This window comes from Drosophila bipectinata, chromosome 2R, assembly GCF_030179905.1.
Source record: "Drosophila bipectinata strain 14024-0381.07 chromosome 2R, DbipHiC1v2, whole genome shotgun sequence".
NCBI classification, from domain to species: Eukaryota; Metazoa; Arthropoda; class Insecta; order Diptera; family Drosophilidae; genus Drosophila; species Drosophila bipectinata.
This window is the reverse complement of record NC_091737.1, coordinates 19,039,834-19,061,733: the sequence shown is the minus strand read 5'-3', so window position 1 is coordinate 19,061,733 and position 21,900 is coordinate 19,039,834. Positions and strand designations below refer to the sequence as shown.

Below are 21,900 nucleotides of genomic sequence, written 5' to 3'. Positions count from 1 at the left end.
TCGTTTTTCAATTTTTCGAATTTTTTCTAAGGGGTACCCCTGTAAAAATGTCGATTTTCCAATTTCTCCACTTTTACTCCTTCCGAAAGCCAGCCAAGGGGTACCCCTGTAAAAATGTCGATTTTCCAATTTCTCCACTTTTACTTCTTCCGAAAGCCATAGCTCAGCCAATTTGTATCCGATCAGGAAATAAAGTATCATTTTGTAATCAGCACATCCAGACGCGACTTTCCTCATTCAAAACATTGCTTAAATATCGTTTTTCAATTTTTTGAATTTTTTCCCTATAAAAATGTCGGTTTTCCTTATTTATTAATTATTTAAACTTATTTGGATACGAGAGAATTTATGGAACTTGGCGCCGAACAGTTCCAGGGCTGAAATATGGTTGTTTAAATGTGTGCACGCTAGATGGCGTTGCTGCGGGTTTGTGAATAGGATAAGAAAAAGTTATCTAAAGCAAGCATACTTTTTGGGGTGACATGTTGAAAAATCTGGCAGCTTGAGAGGTCAAAGGTCTTGTGGCGCGGATTTTTGAAGTATCGCTGAAATGCACTGCTGCTGGATATATTCCTAAGAGGTTATACAGGAGGTGGAAACCCCCTACAAGTCATGGAAGAGATTCGGCTAGAGCTCAAGAGTCCCATCCCCGACTAAGATGAACTGCACGGCTCGCACTCGCACTGATTTGAAGCTGCCTAGGGGGTGGAGCGGACTTTCTGTTGACTGCAAGTGCGGCTTAGGCAGCAATTAAGCGGACAATCGGGTCTCCTGCCTGATGTCACATTGCCGAATCAGATGGCGGCCGGGGCACCGAGACCGTGCACATGCTTGGCTCTGGCATCTGACATGTGGGGTCTAAAAATAGGGGGCTAAGCCCTCGCCTGAGCAGCGGCAAGTGCAAAAGCATTTTGATACACTTCCAGTTGACCTGGGTTCGGGGGTCAAAGAAATTGACAAGCTATTTGAGATATTTGACTATCAAGTTTGACCATCTATTCGACTTAAAATCATCTTAACATTTTTCCTGGCATTTTTCTTCAATTATTTTTAATTTTTAAATTTTATTGCTAAGTTTTTGTGAAAGGGTGATTTTGCACAATTTCATGAACCAAAGGCAAATTTTCGTCAATGAATGAAATTTTATGGATTTTTTGTAATAACTTAAAAAGTTGCAAAATGTATCATAAATTTGATATTGCCTCGAAATACCACTAAATATTGTTGAATACTACTTTTCTACTACTACTACTACTTTATACCACGGACGTCGAAAAATCTGAATTCGGTTTGAAGCCAACATGTTGCAGTTGGACCCGAATGCACTGAAGAAAAATTCATAATGTAACCCAACATACTTTTTCTTTCAATAATATAGTTTATGCTCTAGTGGAATTGTTTTTAAATTAATTTAATAATTAAATAAAAAATTAATTAATTTTTTAAATCGCTATCGTGCTATCGCTGTCGGGTCGAATGTGTTTTCAGCGGACAAGAGAGAGAGTAAACTTTTCTCAGCTGCGCGGTTGGGAGCGAACGAGTGCGCTCTCAGAAAGTATCTAGTATCTGCGAGGGGCTGTCGCTGCTCCGTCTCAAAAGATACGTCAAAAAGTATTTGTATCTGCTGCGAGTTGGATGTATCCATCGTTGTCGCCGGCTGGTATATTGGCGTCCGAGCCGCGCGTATCTGCGGATCTTTATCCGGATTATAGTTAGTTTGTTTTACTAAATTAGTGAAAGCATCTCAGAGCTAGCTGGACTGCAGTTAGGCTGACTTGGTTTAAAAAAAACCGAACAATTCTGGTAGATACGCGGATGAAATAAAAAGAACACAAGCCTATTCCTCTCGCGTCCGCTCAACGAAAATAATAATAGATAAAGAAAAACCGAAGAAATAATTACGAAAATGCGCCAAGAAAATTAAAAATCACAGATATATCCATCCGATCGTACTACTAGGCGAGGAGAGTATCTGATTGTTTATTTATGTTGTGTATGTGTGAGTGTGGGCCCCAAACAGCTGTTTGTGCAGAAAGAAAAGAAAAGCAACAACCGCAAGTATCTCGAGTGTTGAATAAATTTCGTCAGCAGTCCCCACAATAAAGAGTTCGACTCCCCAGCCGCCTAGCCGCCCACCCCAGTTCCCCAGGTAAGTTAATTTCCGCGCTGCCGACATTTTTTTTCCACTGGATAAAGATACTTTTGGCCGAGAACGTTTCGAAAGTACTTGCTATAACGCATTGCACTTGGGAAAGTACTTACAAGTCTCGCAAAACAGGTTCCGGGACGGGTCAGGGAGGCATTAGTTTGCGGAAATTAGAAATGGAGATAATTTATGCAACAGGTAACCAAATCTAGGCACCTGATCCATTAATTTGTTTGATTTTACTGACTTAGAAGTCCGTTCAGGGGCCCGGCCTGGGATTTCAACTGGGCGGAAGAGGAGTAGAGTTGCAGGGAGCTGAGTACCAGCCTGGTTAAATGGTACTGGCCGTGGGAAAAATCAATAAAAACAGCACATCAAGAAGGAGGTGACTTTTTGGGGGCTCTCCATGAAGTGCATAGACGGTTGGACGGGTAGTCCTCCCACCCGCTTGGACAGAGTCATCTCCAGCCAGAATCAGAAACCAAATCTGGAGGGCAGAACATAAATTCAGATATATTTTCGTTTGGGGGCTCGAACCTCCAGAGGTCGACGAAAACAAAAACAATGTCGGAGTCGGAGAGAGGCCCGAAGGACGCAGGCGCAGGGATCTCTTCGGCTGGGTTTCAACCTGCGGGTCGTGTTTCAACTGAATTCCAAACAGATTTTCCATCTAGCTGGTGATTGTTTTTGGCCTTTGTTGATGCTGTGTTTTTGGACATTGTGTGTATATATCTGCCAGACCAGATATCCATTTCAAAATACCAAAAACACCAAGTTTTGGGGGGTTGGGTGTTGCAACTTGGGGTATCCGCCACTTCCGTGGCAATGTACTCATTTTCTTGATATCAGTAAAAGTTGAGAAACATTCTCCCGCCCCTGTTCCGAATGCTGTTCCTCAAGTGGGTCACTACAAACTAATGTTCTTGGCCAACATCTAGAGCGGATGCGTTTATCAGAGCTCGCTCGGCAAAGAAGGAAGCTGGGCCCTCGAGGGGCTTAGGCCGAGGCTCAGGTGGGGGTGGCTGCCATCGAAAACCGCGTGCAAATGAAGGCAGCCGGCAGCAGGTGATTGGACTAGTCGCGGAAAGGGAAAGTGAAATGGAAACTTCCGCATTGCGACTCGTGAGTACCTGGGGATTGGGAAAGCCTCAGCAGTCGCAAGCGTGTAGCTGGGTTGGTTGGCTCTTAATCATGGTGATGGGACAAAACAATTAAAATTAATCTGCAGCAAACATCCCTCCCTCAATTAGCCAATGCCAATATGTTGGATCGTTGCTCCTTTGTCGTTTTTATCTCCGTCTGTGAACGGAGTTTTCAGTGTTTATCGCTCTTGTTTTCCCACCAGCCCTACTTGGTCGGGCAAGGGCGATGACCCGCCTTCGCGCAGCCACCAGACGAATTAAGTGGAAAGTGTTTAATCGGGAGGGGGGAAGGCTCTGCCATCAGAGATAGTTGAATCCCATCGATGGTGAGTGACTCTGAAGCCTTCTCAGGCCAGTTCTGGTGAAGCTAATCACTGGCTGAGTAACCAGTCCACACCTGACAACTTTGATCCAGGAACTATTTAGCTTAATTGCAATCGGTAGTGTGACGTCATAGTTCCAATGTCGTCTATGGGGGGGAAAGGTGCCAAAAGGCACGCTCCAAGCAAACAGCTATGAACTGCCACCAGACCGGCTGAAAACCAGTAAGCCCCCTCTCGCGCCAGCTTCCTGTAGCTAGAACCTGTAGAAGCCGGCAAGTAGAACGTCACAGTCACGTTCTTCTGGCGTATTAATGGTTAAACAATACAGCTGCGTGTGTTGTCATTCTAGTCTCGGAGAGCGTGAAAAGTTCCCAAAGCGAAACCAAATCAGGCTGCGACCGGTTCATTCTAATAAATGGTTAACGAACATAAATTGTTTATTGCATTAGTCCATTAACCGATCGGAATTGGATGTTGTAGGCCTCAGTTGTCAGGTTCTTTCCGATTTCTTCCGACTATGTAGAGGGATAAATAAAGTAGTCCTAGACATCATCTACTTAAGTATTTATATCTCAAGCTACTGGCATTTCCATATTTGATTTATGATCATTTGGGCCATTGCGTAACCGGCATGGATCTCGTTTTGGATGCATCTTGACTGCATCCATGACATCAGCTTACCCAGAGTGACCTTAAAAGTGGATAGCCTTGACACGGGTTGTGGGCTATAGGCTGCTTATACATGACCCAAAGCTATTCTTAAGTTCCCTGACCTCCGAGGAACTTATCAGGTGAAATCAGGTGATCAGCTACGATCTTCTCATTAATCGCCGACTTTCCTAACGGGCCAGTGCTTAGTGCCACATGCCACGAAAGGAAAACACACAAATTGCAGATTATGCTAATGGCTCATTAAGCGGTTACCGGGCGCCAGTGCAAAAACGCGTGTGTACCAGGTAAACAAGAGCTTACTCCACAACAGAAATAGCAGCAATTAGGGGGGAGAGATTGCCAAACATGGGCTTTCAAAAGCGTGCGTTTTTTTGTTTATTGGGAAGTCGCCTAAATGAAACGATAAACCAGGGCCAAGGGTGGCAGCACCTGAGTGAGTCACCTGAGGGAAGAAGCGAGAGGCTGTTGGAGCTCCCACACGCTCCAGCTTCTTCAGTGAAGTGCAAATTATGCTAATTCGCAAACAATTATGGCGTAATTGCCGCACGATTGCTGTCACCCGTTAAGTAAGCCCCAGAGAGGCGAAAGTGAAAATCTCCAAATGGCCAAGAATTGTCGAGAGCAACTTTAAACATTTCCCAATATGGAGTGAAAGCGGAGTGTTGGCCCATCGGTTTGTCATCCAAATAAATTCATTCACATGTAGGACTCTCTGTGGGTGGATATTTGCTGACTACCTTCGAGTTATGATGCCCCCCTTAAGGGCATGGCCAATCGATTTTTATGCGGCTTTGTTTGCCAACTATTCGAAGGGCCCCTGAGCCCTTCAGTACACACACACATCCCACGCTTAACAGGGGAACCCGCCATACCACATGCCCGCACATAAAAAGAACAAAGCTGAGAGGGAAAGCGCCTCAACAATGAACTCTAGTCCATGAAAATGGGTTCGCGAAAGCGTTGAAAGTTCAACCGCCTCGAGCGACAATTTAACAAGCCCAGCAGTCAGCCGTCTACGAAAATCACACCAAAAATAAATCTATCTTCTCCGCCAGTAGTTGCCATGAAGACGGCTCTAAAATAAAGTCGATAGACCAGACCAGGTCTTGTGGATATTTTGTATAGAACTATCTTTACTTGTAACTTGTAAACTTTAAAGGTTTGACGTTTGAGGAGTATCATACTCCTATGAGGCTTAAAGGCCTTCCAGGCGGAAGAAAATCATTCAAAGCTGGAATCGAAAACAAATGTTTGCAACCATCAGAGACCTATTAAATAGAACAATTAAAGGTAAACAACGTAAAACGAAATGCATATATGCTCGTCACCTGTGATTATTTGCTTTCGCTTTTTTTCGATTGTGCTCGACAACTGAACAAGGGGCAACCTGCCTTATCGGCAGTCCCACAAAGTCGATATTACCAACTGAACAAACCGAGGGAAGCTATATAAATCACAGACTGTTCCAGGTGACATTATTATTTTCGATCAATTAGTTTTTGTAGTCCTCACTGAGCTGTCAGATGGCTAGCACTCTCTCCAAAGATACCAACTACCTACTCATAGTAACTCCGAGAAACGTGACTCATATAGTTTTTGTAAACGCCCCCCCCAGACGGGAGCCGAATAGAAGCCACCACCAGGAATGCGTCATTGCCCCGGCAGCCCCACCCATTCCCCACAGTGGCGCTGCAGGAGATGCATTTGCATGTCAGGCCCGCAATCTGGCGGAGAAGGGCTTCCCAGAGCGCGACGTTAATTAAGGCGATAAATGGGAACCGGGGGGGAGCAACCATGGGTGCCCCTCGTTTTCCCAAGGCAGCTGCAGACTGAAGTGGCAACGGATCGCCGATCTTGACAAAATATTTACTCTAGCCCACCCTCTTCGTTTTTCAATTGCGACGCCCCACAAATCAGATTGCGTCAAGAAGGTTAATTGGTATTGATTGTGGGAGTAATTCCACGGCCTTTCGTTGGGACCGAGAACTGCCAAATCTCAGGTGGATGTCTTTAGATACACAAAGAACTCAGTAGTGGCAAAATGCTTTTCCGCGTTTGGGATTGTCTGAATATATTAAATACAAAATTAGCAAACCATGACAGGCAGCGAAGAAACCAGCTCGGAGATGTGCGTAGAATCAAGTATCGCTTAAAACATCACTCAATAAAAAAATAAATCCCCACTAATTGGATACAAAATGCGAGCTGTCTGATGTCCAGAGAGCCCGCCAACTGCGGCTTCTTTGCGACTCGATGATTAAATACCTCGGCGTACTATAAAAATCAATATTGTTTAGCAATCTGGGCACGCAAATCGCAGCACGTTGCTATGAAAGATTGGGGAAGACGTCTCGGGGTACTGCTCACTAATTACCAAGTGCTGAGCGTTCTAACGCGGTTCGGTAGTCCCCAAACCACACGACTGATAATAGGGACGACTTTGTTTATGAGCATCATCATCACCCACAACAGTCACACCATTCCAATCACGGACAGGGGATTGACACATCTCATAAAGTTTTCACAACTAGACACTAATTGATATCGAGAATACTAGATGTTTGAAAATCCAATTTGTACAGCAGTTCAATCTGATTCCCATGTCTTTATTTGCCTGCTCTCGTTTTGGCAGCAGGGGAATCCGATAAGTGCGGTAAGCAGGAAACTTTTTGGTCAAAACCCCCTCTGGCCGATGTCGAACATGAAGTACATCGTGTCGGACCTCTGACGGGGAACTAATCGCAACCGCAATCAATTGTTGGAGTGCGCTATTTTAGCCACAGATACCTGTCCATCTGCTCTTTATTTTATCATTATACCAGTAGACTTTTCCATCCGGGGGCACCTGTTCTCCCCCCGAAATGTCGCCAATCCATCACTCCCAACTTGGACGTTCATATGGTATTCGTTTCGAGTCTGAATTCCAGTAGAGATAAGGACGCATAATTACTCAACTTTGGCAGTAGTACCTCTCCAGTCCCATTATCGGATAGTGCTTAGGAGAAGCGTGGCATGCCACGTGTTCTGCCATTTTCTTGTGGCAGCTTTAAGCTACATAGATGTCAATGGAAGTCAAAGCTGAAAGGTGCTTCTAAAGAAATTCATCATCAGAATTGATTTTTCATTTATCCAGGTCACTACTCGTTAGTTGGAGAAGCAGAAACAGAAAAAGCGCGACCATTAGAAGTAGTTTTCACTCTTGGCTCTGAAATCTGTCGACTTTGCTGATTTCTGCCTTGCTGCGAGGTGGCAGGTGCTCGGCAACCATGACAATAATGTCCACAAGAGCGGTGTCGGGATAACTTTGTTATTGTCATCGCCTGTGCCTCGGTTCCTTTGTTGCTACGCGGTTGAAAATGCTCGAAATCGATACCTGTCCAGGGGAAGCGCTGTCCTGGCTGCCTACTCCCTTTTTTCAGTGTCTCCTCCGTTCTAGAGATAACTTGTTAACTGAAATAGTTAGTTCCCTTTTGGGGAAAGACTTCCAAGCCGAATCGTAATCGCTGTTTTCCATTTAAACAATTATAGCCATTCGGTGGCAGCAGGCAAATAGCGGAAATCACGTTTTTACCCTGCTGACGTTCAAGTGGCTAATGAATAGCCGCGGAAGGGGTGCTGGACTGGGCTGCTTCCGATCCACGCGGGGCGGTGGGTGGACGTGGCCAGTGCATGGAAGAAGGTGTGTAAAGATTTATGACGTCTTTGGCCAGCGCCAGCTTACATGTGTTCTTAGTCCCCCAGCACCCACCTCGTGCACTCAGGAAAACGACAAACACAAGAGGAATAACAACTGGGGACTGCGCCGTGCCGGTGCTTGGTGCTCCGGTGTTGTGCCCCTTTTTATGCCCCTCCCGAAAACGTGACGCCCAGAGTAGCGGGTGTTAATATTTTTATGGCCGTGTCTGCCGTGCCACCGGATTCCCATTCCCCTTCCTGCAGAATGCACTTTATTAGAAGCAAGTCTCCGGGAGAAGCTCCTGTCTCTGGTACTGCCTCTGGCTCTGGCTGGTTTCAAGGCATCGTAAAGTGTAGTGCATCATAAATATATTCAAGTGTGCACCGCATTATGGCGGCAGTTGGGACAAGTCCTTTTTGGCAGTCGCCCAATAAAAGTAAAATGTAAGGAATAATTAAGCTCGCTGCTCCTGAGCGTGTCCTTGCCCCGAATTCCGCTGGGCAGGGCCTGCCCTGGGCCCCATTTACGGCTGCTGCTCAAACAACGGCCATAACAATGACTGTGATGGACGGCAAGACAATTTGCAGCGAGAGTGACATTAAAATGCACTTGCCAAATAAAAACTAGCATTGTAAATTGGGCATTCGGCCAGGCCAAAAGCCCTGAAGCTCCCAAGCTCAGAAGCTCCCAAGCCCTCAGCCGGGGAAAACAATTGAAAAGCAAAGTGAAGAAATTCCGACTTGGGGCTTTAATGGATCATTTTCCCAACAGCTGGCAAGTAATTAGGAACTGAAGGCCCCCCGCCGGCGAGACTATGAGGCAATTCTATCGATGGAGTTTGCTTTGAACTTTTCTGGAAATGATTTGCGCCACCATTTCGAGGAAAGGAGAAGCTAAGAAGTTTCAGCTTCCGCCGCTGCGGAAACTCAAAAGGAAGACCAACTTGTTCAACCACTCCAACTCGCCTCCAAATAAAACAAACAATTTGAGACTTTATGTGGCGGCTGAGTGCACATCCTTAAGCTTGATGGAGTGCGAGGGGTATTTGGCTTTTTGTGAGAACAGTCCAGCCAAGGCAGAGCCATATACATATTTCACATTCGAAGCACAAGATCAAAGTGCCAAAAATGTGAGCAATTAGCCGCGGAAAGTAAGGTGAATAATTTATGTTTGGAGCTTGGGAGAAACGACAAATTGAAGTTCAAACTTGAGAATGCTGTTGCGCCAATATTTTTAGAGAGAATTGGGGGCTTCGAAGGGGTGTATGTGCGTGGGTGTGGCTGCACAAACACACACGACAGTGCCTACTTATTTATATTTTTGGAAACATGTGCTGGCGTATGTTCTTTCTGAACAGCTCCCGCTTGCACAGATGTTGCAAGATGCAAACAAGCGGAACATCGGCCACCGACGACATCGACGACCACAAGGTGCCAGGGCTGGACGGGGGTCTTTTGAGGCACTTAATTCTATTTTTTGCCTCGTCGCCAGTATTACAAAGAGGGAAAGTGTTCAGGCAACTGCGATAAAGACATTTCTTGGGTTGTAAACTATTGTTATGACGAGGAACCGCAATGCAGCGTTGCCACAAAAAAGTGGAAGATAACGAAACTGCCACAATCCAAAAGTTGCAACTCCGGAGGAATCGCAAGCTGATTTAAATACAGAGCTGGATAATTCCTATTGCTTTCAACATGCTAATTGCTCTTCATAATTACAACTATTGTTGTCGATTGCGAGTGCAACAATAAATGCAGTTACAATATCTGGCTGAATAAATTAGGCCCCAGACCCAGCTATACCCAGCCAGAGCACGGTTGTATGTTTTCGAGTATCAGGGAACAATTACAGTTGTCCAAACAAGCCCCATGCACCTGCCGCAGGTAACCACGTACCCAGCTCCATGCTCCCAAGCCCAGCAGAGCGCACAGAAACGCATCAAAATCACTGGAATGGCAAATCAAAACTTTTCAGTCCCGGATATAAATGTTTTAAGTGCAGACTTCCGCTGCAGTTTGGCTCGAAAGTTCCAATTAAATTGCAAACAATTTATTTCCCAGTTCTTGAAAGATTATTTCCAACGAGATTAAGCTGACTAGAAAATGGAACTAAACTAGGTAGATTCGTAGTCAAAAAGTGAAGTCAGAGCACCGGAAGCTGCCTAGGAAACCTCTTCAAAAAACCTGCCCCGAAACTTGCAGTTGGCTTATGCAAATACCTCGGCTTTACTTCCTTCCTCCTCTGGGTCGTACTAATTTATCAAATGTGCCATATACCGTAGAGAAATGTTAAATTAAATATTTGTTTATATTCAAATGCCTCCAAAACATACACACGCGGCGGAACTAAACATTCATAAAATATTGAATAATGATTATCATCCGAAGCACGTTTTTGCCAATCACGTTTCGCAATAGGAGAATAAACAAATGTATTTCTATTTTTATTTTTATTTTTATTTTAATTTATTCGCAGACTGTCGAATTTGGTATGCGATAGCTGGCTATAGAGCATTAATACGATTGGGGTATCTCCAGATCTAGGTATAGAGAGACTAGGGGAATCCACGAGCAACCTGTAAACTTCAGGAATCAATTTCAATAAACCGAAAAATATATATTTAAAATTGTTAGCCTTTCGGAATGAAAATATCCACCCACACACTCGCCACACCACGGTGTGTGTTATTTATTTGATGGCAAATACGCCTGGTCGTTGTTCTCCCTGGCATCTGGCCAAATCGAATAAAACAGTATTTATAAAAATAACAATAAGAAGTGCAATAGCCGCAACATGCGCCACCAAACAATTGTTGATTCAAAAGTAAACAGATTCACCTACCAGCGAACCTAATCTCTCTCCGCTCCGACAAATAGCATCTTAGTATTTATGGTGTAAGAATTTTAATTGCGAAACGGAAACAAATGAACCCGCTGTTCAGAAATCTGTGGCATTTCCAGCACCGACCTTTGTTATATATATATATCTGTATATACGAATACGTATGTTGTTTCCATATTTTCATTTACCTGGCTTATCTGGGAAGGAGAGAAGCTACCACATCGGCACACCCACATTCTCACAGCATAAGGTTAATGTTTTCAGAGTGGGGCACAAAAACTGATTCGAAATCAGAGTGCCAAAGTCACTCGGGCAATTTTTCACTTTTATTTCTGCCTGCAGTGAGGCGAGGCATTCCATACAGATGTGCACACTCGCATATTCCGTGCCGAATGCACACTTTTGGCAGCAACTGTCAGGGTCATTATCCTAAACCAGCCCCACGCGTGGCTGCCCCTTTCGTTGGTATTTGGCACAGATCGTTTGGGGTCTAAGGGAAACCTTAACTTTTACTCTCCTATTCCGGGATAATATGATGTTAAGGTAATCCTACCCGGACTACCTCTGGTGGAATTTATTCTCTGTGTGCCTTCTTTGAAAGCGAGGAGAGAGTAATAATTTATAAACCAGCCAGAGGCACTGTCATCCGAGTAGGTGTCTTAGCCAAGGTCCGCGGCCCAGCGAAATGCAAATTGGCCCTGTCCCTGAAAGCCGGTTGTTGTCGCAGCCCAGAGTCAGAGTCCAAGTCACGTCGCATGTCCCGCCAAACCACTTTTCAGGCGTCGGTCCACACCCACGCCTTGTCCTGGGGGGAACGAGAATATCACTATATTTTCGCAAGGCCTGAATACATTGTAGCCCAGTAGGCTGCCCTGATATCGTAGTCAATAAAATTAGCAGTCTTCACTACTCCCAGATGCAGAACTGGCGTCAATTGAGTACAATAGTGCGCAGTAGCGATAAAGGCCTTATCGTGTTAGACATCGCCATAAAGCAGAGTTAAAATAGCCCCTCGTCGCGAGCTATAGCTATAGCTATAGCCACTTTTAAACACATACCTTATCGCCCGATAACCAAATCGCAGAGCTTCCTCCAATAATTTAGCCAAAATTTGTTGATTTCGCTTCAGTTCACGAACCACACCCGCTCGGATGAGCGATTCTGATTGAATCGGCGACAGAACAACCTGCGAATCAACCGCCTGCGTCATGTTTTTGCGGGAAATGCTCCTCCTGGCCGGCCTGGTGCTGCTGCTCGGAGGCCTACCGCACCTCACGTCCACCACGACCACCACCACCCTGGTGGCCGCCATGTCCATTGCCAACCAGGACCTGGAGCGCTACTTTAGGCCGGCCAACGCCACACACACCTTTGCCGGCATGGAGGAGCGGATCGCCGTGGACTTCTACAACTATGCCTTCCTCAACTGGTCGTACCTGGACCACGGAAACACGATCTGTGAGACCGACTTTCCCCAGGAGCAGGCCCGCTACGGAGAGGGCCGTGTGCTAAACGTAACCGGCCGCCTGGTCCACATCAGCACCACGGAGAACGTCAGCGACGACTACGCCTGCACTCCCTACATTAGGGGCACCATGGGAGCACCCACACCCGAAAAGGGTGTCACCTGGATAGCGCTGGTCCGACGCGGCCGCTGTACCTTCGAGGAGAAGGTCAAGCACGTCTACCAGCAGAACGCCGCCGGGGTGATCATCTACAACGACAAGCAGGTGATGCAGCTGGAGAAGATGCAGATCAAGGGCAAGACACGTGAGTTTATTAAGCTATCCGACTAGACAGCCAACTAACCTAATGCTTCCGCCAGGCAACATTGCCGCTGTGATAACCTACCAAAACATTGGCCAGGACCTGGCCATGACGCTGGACAGGGGCTTCAATGTGACGCTCTCCATCATCGAGGGACGTAAGGGTGTACGGACAGTCAGTAGTTTGAATCGGTGAGTTATTTTCCCACTATAATGCAACAAAAAAATGTAAAAAGGATGCAAAATATCCATCCAGTCTACTTGGAGACGCCGGGGTTTGAACCCGGGACTTCTCACATGCGAAGCGAGCGCTCTACCACTGAGCTACGTCCCCCATAGGATAATAGTCATTTCAATGTAATTGTTTAATTTAAAAACACTGACATTTTTTTTTCTTCAAAGTATTCCTTATTTGAATTTCAATATAACCCATTCATATTTTTAAATCTTCTCAAAATTCCTATTTCACAATTTAATTTCTTAAACCAAAATATATTTTAAAATTTTATTTAATTTCAAAAAAGTGGTTTTCAAAAAATAGTCACTCCTAAAAACAAAATAAATCAAAAGCGCACCTTAAAAAAAAAAAAATCAAAAAATATATATCTTCCAACAATGGAGACGCCGGGGTTTGAACCCGGGACTTCTCACATGCGAAGCGAGCGCTCTACCACTGAGCTACGTCCCCTTGCATGGAAGCGGTGACCAAATTCCCACTTACAGAAAGTAGTATTCAAGTCAATATTCTCCACTGCTTTATCGATCCAATATATCTAAACATGAATGCTTCGATTTTTCCTAGTCGAATTTCTTGTACCCTTTCACTATCCCAAACACGTTAAACAATGCAACATAACGATTTTTCTTCATAAACGAATCATTTTGGTAACTAGCTTTTTATACAGTTAATTCTTACCAGATATCAAGCATATGTAAGATATCAGATAAGTAATGAAAAAGGATAATAATTAACTCGTCATAAAAAGAAAATAAAAAAGAAACTTATTCGTAACTGGAGACGCCGGGGTTTGAACCCGGGACTTCTCACATGCGAAGCGAGCGCTCTACCACTGAGCTACGTCCCCTTGCGGCCATGTTCGACACAATGTGGCATTTGATTTCCAAGCAAATATTCTTATTGGATTGCGACTGCTTGGAAAAAGCAGTTCACTGCTTTATGTAAAATTATTTTACACTATACCCTAAGCAGTTCACACACGATTTCATGTATATATCCTTTTATTTTTCTTTCAGAACTTCCGTGCTGTTTGTGTCCATATCCTTCATTGTCCTGATGATTATATCCCTGGTCTGGCTCGTCTTCTACTACATCCAACGCTTTCGTTACATGCAAGCTAAGGATCAGCAATCGGTAAGCAAGCTATAGGCAATGAGGTGTCCCCTTAACTCCAATCTGTCCATTAATTCCAGCGGAATCTGTGCTCGGTGACCAAAAAGGCCATCATGAAGATTCCCACAAAGACGGGAAAGATCAGCGACGAGAAGGATGTCGACAGTGACTGCTGTGCCATATGCATCGAAGCCTACAAGCCTACGGACACCATTCGGATCCTGCCCTGCAAGTAAGTGTTCCTGCATAGGAGCGCCATCCAATTCTAATGACGATCCTTTTCAGGCACGAGTTCCACAAAAACTGCATCGATCCGTGGCTCATCGAGCACCGCACCTGCCCCATGTGCAAGCTGGACGTGCTCAAGTTCTACGGCTATGTGGTGGGTGACCAAATATACCAGACCCCGAGTCCACAGCACTCGGCTCCCATCGCCGCCGTGGCCATGGCCCAGCCCTCCATTGAGGAGGTGCCGGTCATAGTGGTGGCCCTGCCACAGGGGCAGCAACAGCAGCAAGCGCAGCAGCCCCTGCAGCAGCTGCAGGCCAGTGCCATGAGTAGTTTCGCTCCCCCCAGCCACTACCTTCCACGTAGTCGTAGTCCCAGCAGTAGTAACCGCCAGCAGCAACCATCCCATCCGCTCCAGCTTCAGCTCCAAAACCAGCAGCAGCAGGTGGCGTCGGAGCGGGGCAGGCGCAACTCTGCTCCCGCCACAATGCCGCATGCCACAATTTGTACTGCCAGCCATCAGGTCACCGATGTCTAGACTCGTCCTCGTCCCCATCCACCCACCACCCATGATTTAGGTTAAGGCCCCAACCAGGTAATCCTGTCGAGCATAAATAGGTTAGTCCCTTGAAGCCCTGCGCCCGACCAACGTTCATCTTGCTGCGCGAGTCCTTGGCATCGAAATTGGAGGATTGAGTCCAGGCTCCAATAGAGCCTTAGAGTATAAGATGTTGCGGCCTTGGGGTCGATGCTTCCTCCCAATAGTATGTCCCTCGGCGGGAAGAAAGTGTATTCACTCATTTGTATATAAGCTCATTTGAGATCAACGTACTTAAAAGTGCTAATGCTGATAAGAAGACTTTATTATAGTTCTTACACAGCCCCACAAAAACTTCAGATGTACGAGTATGTAAGCAGGAACAAAGTTTGCCGCTAGAAGTTCAACTTGAGACGGAATTAAAACTTAATCGCCTAGGGTGTAAGCTATATAATGTTTAAGTTCTTTGTAAGAGTACCCATGTCGATAAACGTAGACGGAAGAAATAACTTGCGAGGACTACAATAACTACGCCTACCTATACCTACTACTATGCAATACAATTATTAACAATGACTATATCTGTAGCCGTAGCAGTGGTATGCTAATGCAATTATTTGTAGCAAACCAGCGCCTGTTTTGCTAGTCAATGGTCTGCCCCGATCACCCGTAATACATAAATAGATATACACAAGAAATCAAACTGCAGAATCACTGTAATATATATTTAAAAGGTGCCAAAGTATTTCGCTTTTAGTTGTTCAAATTGAATAAATCGAGAGGATTTTATTTTCATTAATGATAATAATGGCTAATGGCCACTGCATTGATTTGCATTTATTATTTCTCCCAACGCTATATAGAGTATTTTATGTATGTAGAGTGCACCTCGGGTTATTAAATACGGAACTGCCCCAGAATATCGAAACCATAGATTACTGTTGCTAAACCCCCTTATGAATAGTGGACTCAAGTAAATAGTTTAAGAACCAACCAAATAAACACATTGAATTTTGAAGATACAAAATCTTGCGAATCTGTAGCCGCTTCTTGCTTTTCTCGCCTCACTACCCGGCCTGCGCTGAACTGGAAGTTCGCTTTTTTGTTGTTTCAGTTTCTGGGCAGCGAGGAGAGTATCCTAGAGTACCAGCCCGATCCGCCCGAGGCGGTGGTGGCGACGCCAGCCACTGCCCCAGAGTCAGGGGTGTCTGCTCCGGCTACGTCACGCGCCCTGGCGGATCTCATCCAGAGCCGTGACTTTGTGATTGACTTTCCGCGCGTCTTTGTCCTGGACAGCGGCAGTGTGGTGGGCGCCCGGGACGTGCTCTTCCCGGACAGGCTGCCGGAACGGTCGCAGAGCTCCTTGTCGCTGAGGCAGGCCCGCGACTGGATGAGCCTCATGAGCAACAAGCTGGAGGAGCAGCAGGGGCTGCGGCGTCTGCGCAAGGATGAAATGCAGCAGGTATTCACGAAACAGATCCTTCTTGGTGTCACTTGTACTCATTCCCTATTCTCCGGAACAGCAACTCCTTACTGCCCGCGACTCAGCGCGACACCGTCGGTCGCGTTCGGCGGATGGACGCTATTCCACTGGCTGCTTTGGTGGCCGCCAGCGGCAGGCAACTGCTTCAGGGCAGCCGCAGCTCCAGCCGGAGGCAACCCAAGTACGTCGCACCAGCTCCACTCAGGCGCTGCAGCAGCTGACCGACGCCTCCTATGCCCAATCCCGGCAGCGGCAGCGTGAGACCTTCGACTTTGCCAGGACACGAAGGCGGTTCATGAGGCGCGAGAGCGACGAGATTTCCTTGCGCTCGTTGCCGCGACGAGGGGCTGGGCATCCACCGCCTCCACCGCCGCCACAGAGGGGACGGGAGGTGGCAGGAGGAGCAGCGGCCTCCAACGACCAGGTCACCATTCAAATAAACGGCGAGGGGGTTGACCTGAACGAGTGATAGCTAACGCTTACTTCCTTATTCTCAAATATGTTACAATATATAAATAAATGAATAAATATTTTAGAAATTAAATATAAAGTGTTCAACTTAAATTCTCATTTTACATATTTTTAATATCAACGTCTGGGAAATCCTACCATAACAATTATTGAACACCGAACTCGGACAAATTCCATTAAGGATTTGCGCGTGCCCTCAGCCAAAAGAAAAGAATCCAAGGCCCAGAATCCAGAACCCAGAGCCGCACAGATCCCATTCCACTGATATGCGCCTGCCTTTCGAATCCCCAAACCAGGCAGACAGCGAGGCAGCCCCAATTCGACATTTTGATCCCACCGAAGGCGAAGGCAAAGTCGCGGAGAAATAGAGCACAAGTTATGAGGAAGCCGAGTGGTTGAAGTCGCCGCGGCCAGTGGACAGCTAATAAGAATTCATCATGCGCACAGAGCGGAAAGCTCCTCGAGGGGAACTGGGGAGGGACAAGCGTCGCCTGCACGCGCCGTAATTGCAACGCAACGGGAGGGCTGCGGAGGATCAGATCGGATCGGATTGGACCAGGAGTAGGAGCAGGAGCGGGCGTTCGAACAGGCCACAAGGGAAACCTTCGATGTTTATAAACTTAAAGTCTGTAATCACATTAGGGCATGTAGCAGGGTCTTTGGGTCTTTGGATCTTCGGAGCCCCAACTGTTGCAGCTTTATCACCTGACGGGCTTCCTCCACCCCTCATGTTCCTTCCTCTTTCCCTGCCCAGATCGTACTCCTCCCGATCGATGACAGCACGTACGAGCTGGATTCCCCCATTCGGAGTTCCGAGTCGGGACGCGTTGTTTTTGGCGAGCTTTGGGGCACAATGGGCGTGTCGGCAGTGGGCGTTGAAGCGCGCATTCATGATAAAATTATTATATTGTTGGTGGACCGCCGTTTTAAGGAAGCCGTAGGTAAGAATAAAAATCAAGCCACGGGAAGAGAGACTTTATTGAGATACATGCATATTTATGTTTTGACTAGTTTATGTTTGGTGGGTTGGGTTGCCTTCAAGTTTGAATTAAATTTTAAACATCTGTGGTACTGCTAATACTTTAAGGCCGAATCACATCATTCATTTGCCTCAAACCCAAAATCAGGATCATTTTTTCCAATTCAGGACTTTGCTTGGACGGCAGGCGTACGACAAAAACAATGCACCGTGCTAATGTGGCAAGTAGGGGCGATTCCACTGAGGCGCATCCAATCGCCGGGCCGGCAGATGTGACTGCATCCTCGATCTTCAGACTCCTTGACGGCTTAGGCCCAGGTCAGTCCAGTGCCGTCGCTAATCTGCTGTAAATGAGCAACACCCCGCAATGGCAACGATTGCAGCTATTGACGTCGGTGCTGATCCTCCATATGCCCCAAGAATACTGCCAATCGGAACGAATTGGGGAAACAATAAAATCTTTTATTTCAACCCTCCTACGACTTCGAGCCTCTAAATCCAATCACGAAAATCATTAAACCAGGCGTATAGCCCATGTTTTAAGTACAAATATGGATGCACAATTGCCAATCATTTTGCTAATAAATTTGGAAAGTCTGTTCTAGAATACCATCAGTGATCAAATCGCAAAAAAAACTCCAACACTATCATTTGGCAGCTCAAAAATGGCGATTCGATGCGCCGACTGAACTGTCATGTTTTCTAATCATCCCCGAGTGCCCATTCTGAACAGGGTCCTACATAGGGTGTGGTGTTGTCACCATTGTCAGTTTTTAGCCAGTCAGAAATCCCAGACAGGAGCCATGCATGGAACACAGGGATCTACCAGGGGATGCTCCTTAAAATTGGAGGAAAAAACGGTGCAAAAGTGTTTTTGTAGGGTTTGATGCAGATTGGAGGAGAATCGGGACACAAATCTAGGGCCACAGTGATGGCTATAACTTCCCCAATTCTCATCCGATTCTCAAGCGGAGTATCTTAAACGATTTCTGGATCGATTCTGCACCATTCTGCATCAAAATCCTGAGACAAAATATTTTTCAGATTTTTTGTCCATTTTTCATGATGGGATCCCTTGAAAATGGGGTTTTCCCTATATGGCCCACTGTGATGGCTATAACTTTCCAAATTCTCATCCGATTCTCAAGCGGAGTATCTTAAACGATTTCTGGATCGATTCTGCACCATTCTGCATTAAAATCCTGATACAAAATATTTTTCGATTTTTTGTCCATTTTTCGTGATTGGAAAAAAAATGGGATTTTGAAATTGGGATTTTCCTCTATATGGGCCACAGTTATGACTATATCTTTCTCTCAGCGATGGGTATACCCTCGGCAAGGGTATTATGAAAATAACTATGAAACTATGTTGCGAGAACAGCAGCTGAAGTAAAGACCTGCATCTGGATTGAGTTCCACCTAAGGAGTCGTTTTCCCCCTTGACCTTCTCTCACAGTAAGTGCTTCATTTCGTGGGGAATCAGTATAATATCCCGGTAACTCACAAATGGAAGGCAGCTTGTGTTCGCCGTAGGGACTCCACTCCAACGTGGATGTGGTGCTTGACGCGGATTTGAAGTTCAAAGTGATTCATCGACCGCTCCGCACCTCGGGCCACCTCCTTTCGACGGAGATATGGATCAGGTCGATGGCTCGCCGATATAAATTTAAATGGGCGAGTATTGCACTGATTTGCGGCTCAACTACAAAGCAAAGACTAACGGCGATGTTGTAGACTTTTTTAAAATTACTAGTCGTTGCAGCAGTTCCCCATTTTGTGTCTACGCCGCTCATTCACAAACCTGATCATAAAGTTAATCCACAAATTGTCTCAAAATCAGAAATCAACCAAAATATGTTTTGGGAACTGTGCAGAACCCTTCCTGCTGGGATTCTCGTGAAATCGGTGTATCCGAATATCCGCTTATATAGATCAGCGCGAGCTGCGGACAAAAAAGAAAACGGCATGTTGTCAAACGTTGAGTTGGCTCAGCCGCAGGCTAAGATTAAGTCCTGGTCCCCGCACCCGAACGAGACCACAGCCAGAACCATAACCAGTCAAAGAATCAAGTCTCTGCCGAAGGCAACGTGGGCGTTGCTGCATTTTGATTGAAATCAAACACAAAGGCAGTTTACAATTTATTTATTTGGCCAGGCGTATGGGAACGGTGGAAGGATGTGTTCGTGAGGTGCGTGTGTGCGGCAGCGGATTATCCTGCAGTGCACTTGTTACACATACCCGCCGGCAGTCCGGAGTCGGCTGAATTTAAAGACGGTCAAGTTCAAGAGGAGACCGAAGGCGGAAGGACGACGGACGTCGAGATGAACTCATCAGGCCGATCCAGGCAGGGCCCGGATTAGTTGAACAGGCACGGTGCTAAGTCGAGTAAACGCCTACATGGCCCAAAAGTCATGTCATGTTGTGTGCCACAAAGGATTTTCTGCCACTGCCGCTGACACAATTTTTGCACCTTCGCAGGGCAAAGGGCTGCAAAGGGGAACAGCAACCTGTCGCAGATCAAGATCTAGCTCTGATCCTCTGACCCGACAATATTTATTTGGTTTTATTGGATTTTCAGCTTAGGCTTACAGAGCAATGCGCAATCTTAGATGCATCTGAGAGATCCGGAAAGTGCCCAGAATGACCGCCCCCAACTGGTCGTCCTGCCGCCTCCCTGGGTGCAACAAATTTCAGTTAGTTACGGGGCATTACTTTGGGCCATTTGATTACCAGCACCTTGCCGATAATCTGGTAGTCGCATTTTTTGGTCATTGTCGAATTACCGGCGATCGATCAGCCAATCCGGAAAGGCTTTAATCCTAAATCCTGCAAAAGCCCGTCGTGGAAAATTGTAACAACTTATTTCCTTATTAGGGAGATTTCCAAAATCCATTGCACTAGGTTAAGGATGAGTTTCCAGAAAATCCTGAAAACTCTTCCCTTAAGACTTTATGATATCATTTAGAAATGAAAGAGATATGGGGTGGCAATGGCTTTTACGATTCATGATGGCTGCCTTTAATGGAAAAATTTGCAACCCTGGAAGGACTCGCGGGCAACTCGATTGCTGGATAGCTGGACTCGGTCACACCAAGCGTTTATAACCACCAAAAGCAAACATCCACCGAGCAGATCGAAATAAGCGTAAAAATAATCCATCTTCCGCTAAGCAAGCTGCCGTCGCTCCCGCAGGACTCCCCTCGACGCCGCACCGCCAGGATCGGGGTGGGCCCGGCAGCTGCGAGGCGAGAATGGCAGCCAAAAAAAAGTGTCAAGAAATGTTTCATTTTAGATCTGTTGAAAAATAATGCCCGCTCTTTGTCCCTATACCCGAGATTTCTGCACGCTTCACGCCAATTTGTGCGCCTATCAGCCAGATGAAGGCAATCACGGTGGTGGCAGATCCTGCCCCGCACCACAGCACCATAGCTGGATGCTCCGTTCCTGCGTCCTTCCGTCCAACGATGGGAATCGCTTCCGATGGCGCGGAATATAATTCATTTGAATGATTGGGTTGTTTGTATAGAGGTCCTGTCCGCCGGGGTAGAGCCGTGGAAATTCGTTTTTCCACTCGTTCACAGAGTCGCGGTGAGTGTTTGGGTTTGGGGGTGTTGGGATGAGGCGAGAACTTGACTTTGGGATGGTAAGCGATGGCGCATCTAATGTGAGAGCTTTCGGATGGGCCTTGGAAGTGACCAAAATTGCCAACAATTGACATAACAATCACCTGGGTCTCACCTCGCATTCGAATAGAAAACCAGCCGAGGCCAACTGTAAACGAATCTACTCGAAAGTATTCGAGCCGGACTCTGGTCGAGAGCACAATATGGCCACAATTACAATTACAATTACAAATGCCAGTTGGCGGCTGGCCGGCTAGTCGGCGAAAGATCAAAGCCAAGCTCAAAGCTGTGCAGGCCAAGAAATAACAGAAAATAACGTTGCCCGGCGTGCGCAATAACACAATGGCAATAAAGATAAAAATAATAAAATATAAGCCAGGGAAAATAGCGCTCGGCGAAGAAACGGCACAGACTCGGTGGCACAGCACCGCCTCGCCGCGCCACAGCCCTCTCCTGGTCATGGGCCAGCTTTCCCAAGCCAATGCAAATACATCACAGACGGCTAGTTACCCTGATGGATGGTACAGGCCGATGGTCCATGAGTCATCCGCGGACCGCGGCAGGTACGACACCAAAGTTACGGTTTGATCACAAGTTGAGCGTAAAATATGCTAAAGATCATCGGGTGTCAGAGCCGGTGATGAGCGTAAAATGATCAA

At 46.3% G+C, this 21,900-nt stretch overlaps 1 protein-coding gene and 3 non-coding genes across 4 annotated transcripts; 1 reads left to right on the top strand and 3 right to left on the bottom strand.

Moving 5' to 3' along the window:
- The first annotated feature begins 1,572 nt into the window (after positions 1 to 1,572).
- gol (ring finger protein goliath) lies at positions 1,573 to 16,716 on the top strand. The gene is made up of 8 exons (XM_017241342.2): positions 1,573 to 2,149; positions 11,930 to 12,570; positions 12,626 to 12,758; positions 13,821 to 13,938; positions 13,998 to 14,149; positions 14,203 to 14,299; positions 15,798 to 16,145; positions 16,207 to 16,716. The coding sequence occupies exons 2-8, from the start codon at positions 12,009 to 12,011 to the stop codon at positions 16,633 to 16,635; spliced, it is 1,839 nt and encodes a 612-aa protein (XP_017096831.2). The 5' UTR covers positions 1,573 to 2,149; positions 11,930 to 12,008; the 3' UTR covers positions 16,636 to 16,716.
- On the bottom strand, positions 12,829 to 12,900 carry TRNAA-CGC (transfer RNA alanine (anticodon CGC)). Its single transcript has one exon. It is a non-coding gene; the product is annotated as a tRNA-Ala (tRNA).
- Positions 13,183 to 13,254, bottom strand: TRNAA-CGC (transfer RNA alanine (anticodon CGC)). The gene has a single exon. It is a non-coding gene; the product is annotated as a tRNA-Ala (tRNA).
- On the bottom strand, positions 13,580 to 13,651 carry TRNAA-CGC (transfer RNA alanine (anticodon CGC)). The gene has a single exon. It is a non-coding gene; the product is annotated as a tRNA-Ala (tRNA).
- Positions 16,717 to 21,900: the final 5,184 nt, after the last annotated feature.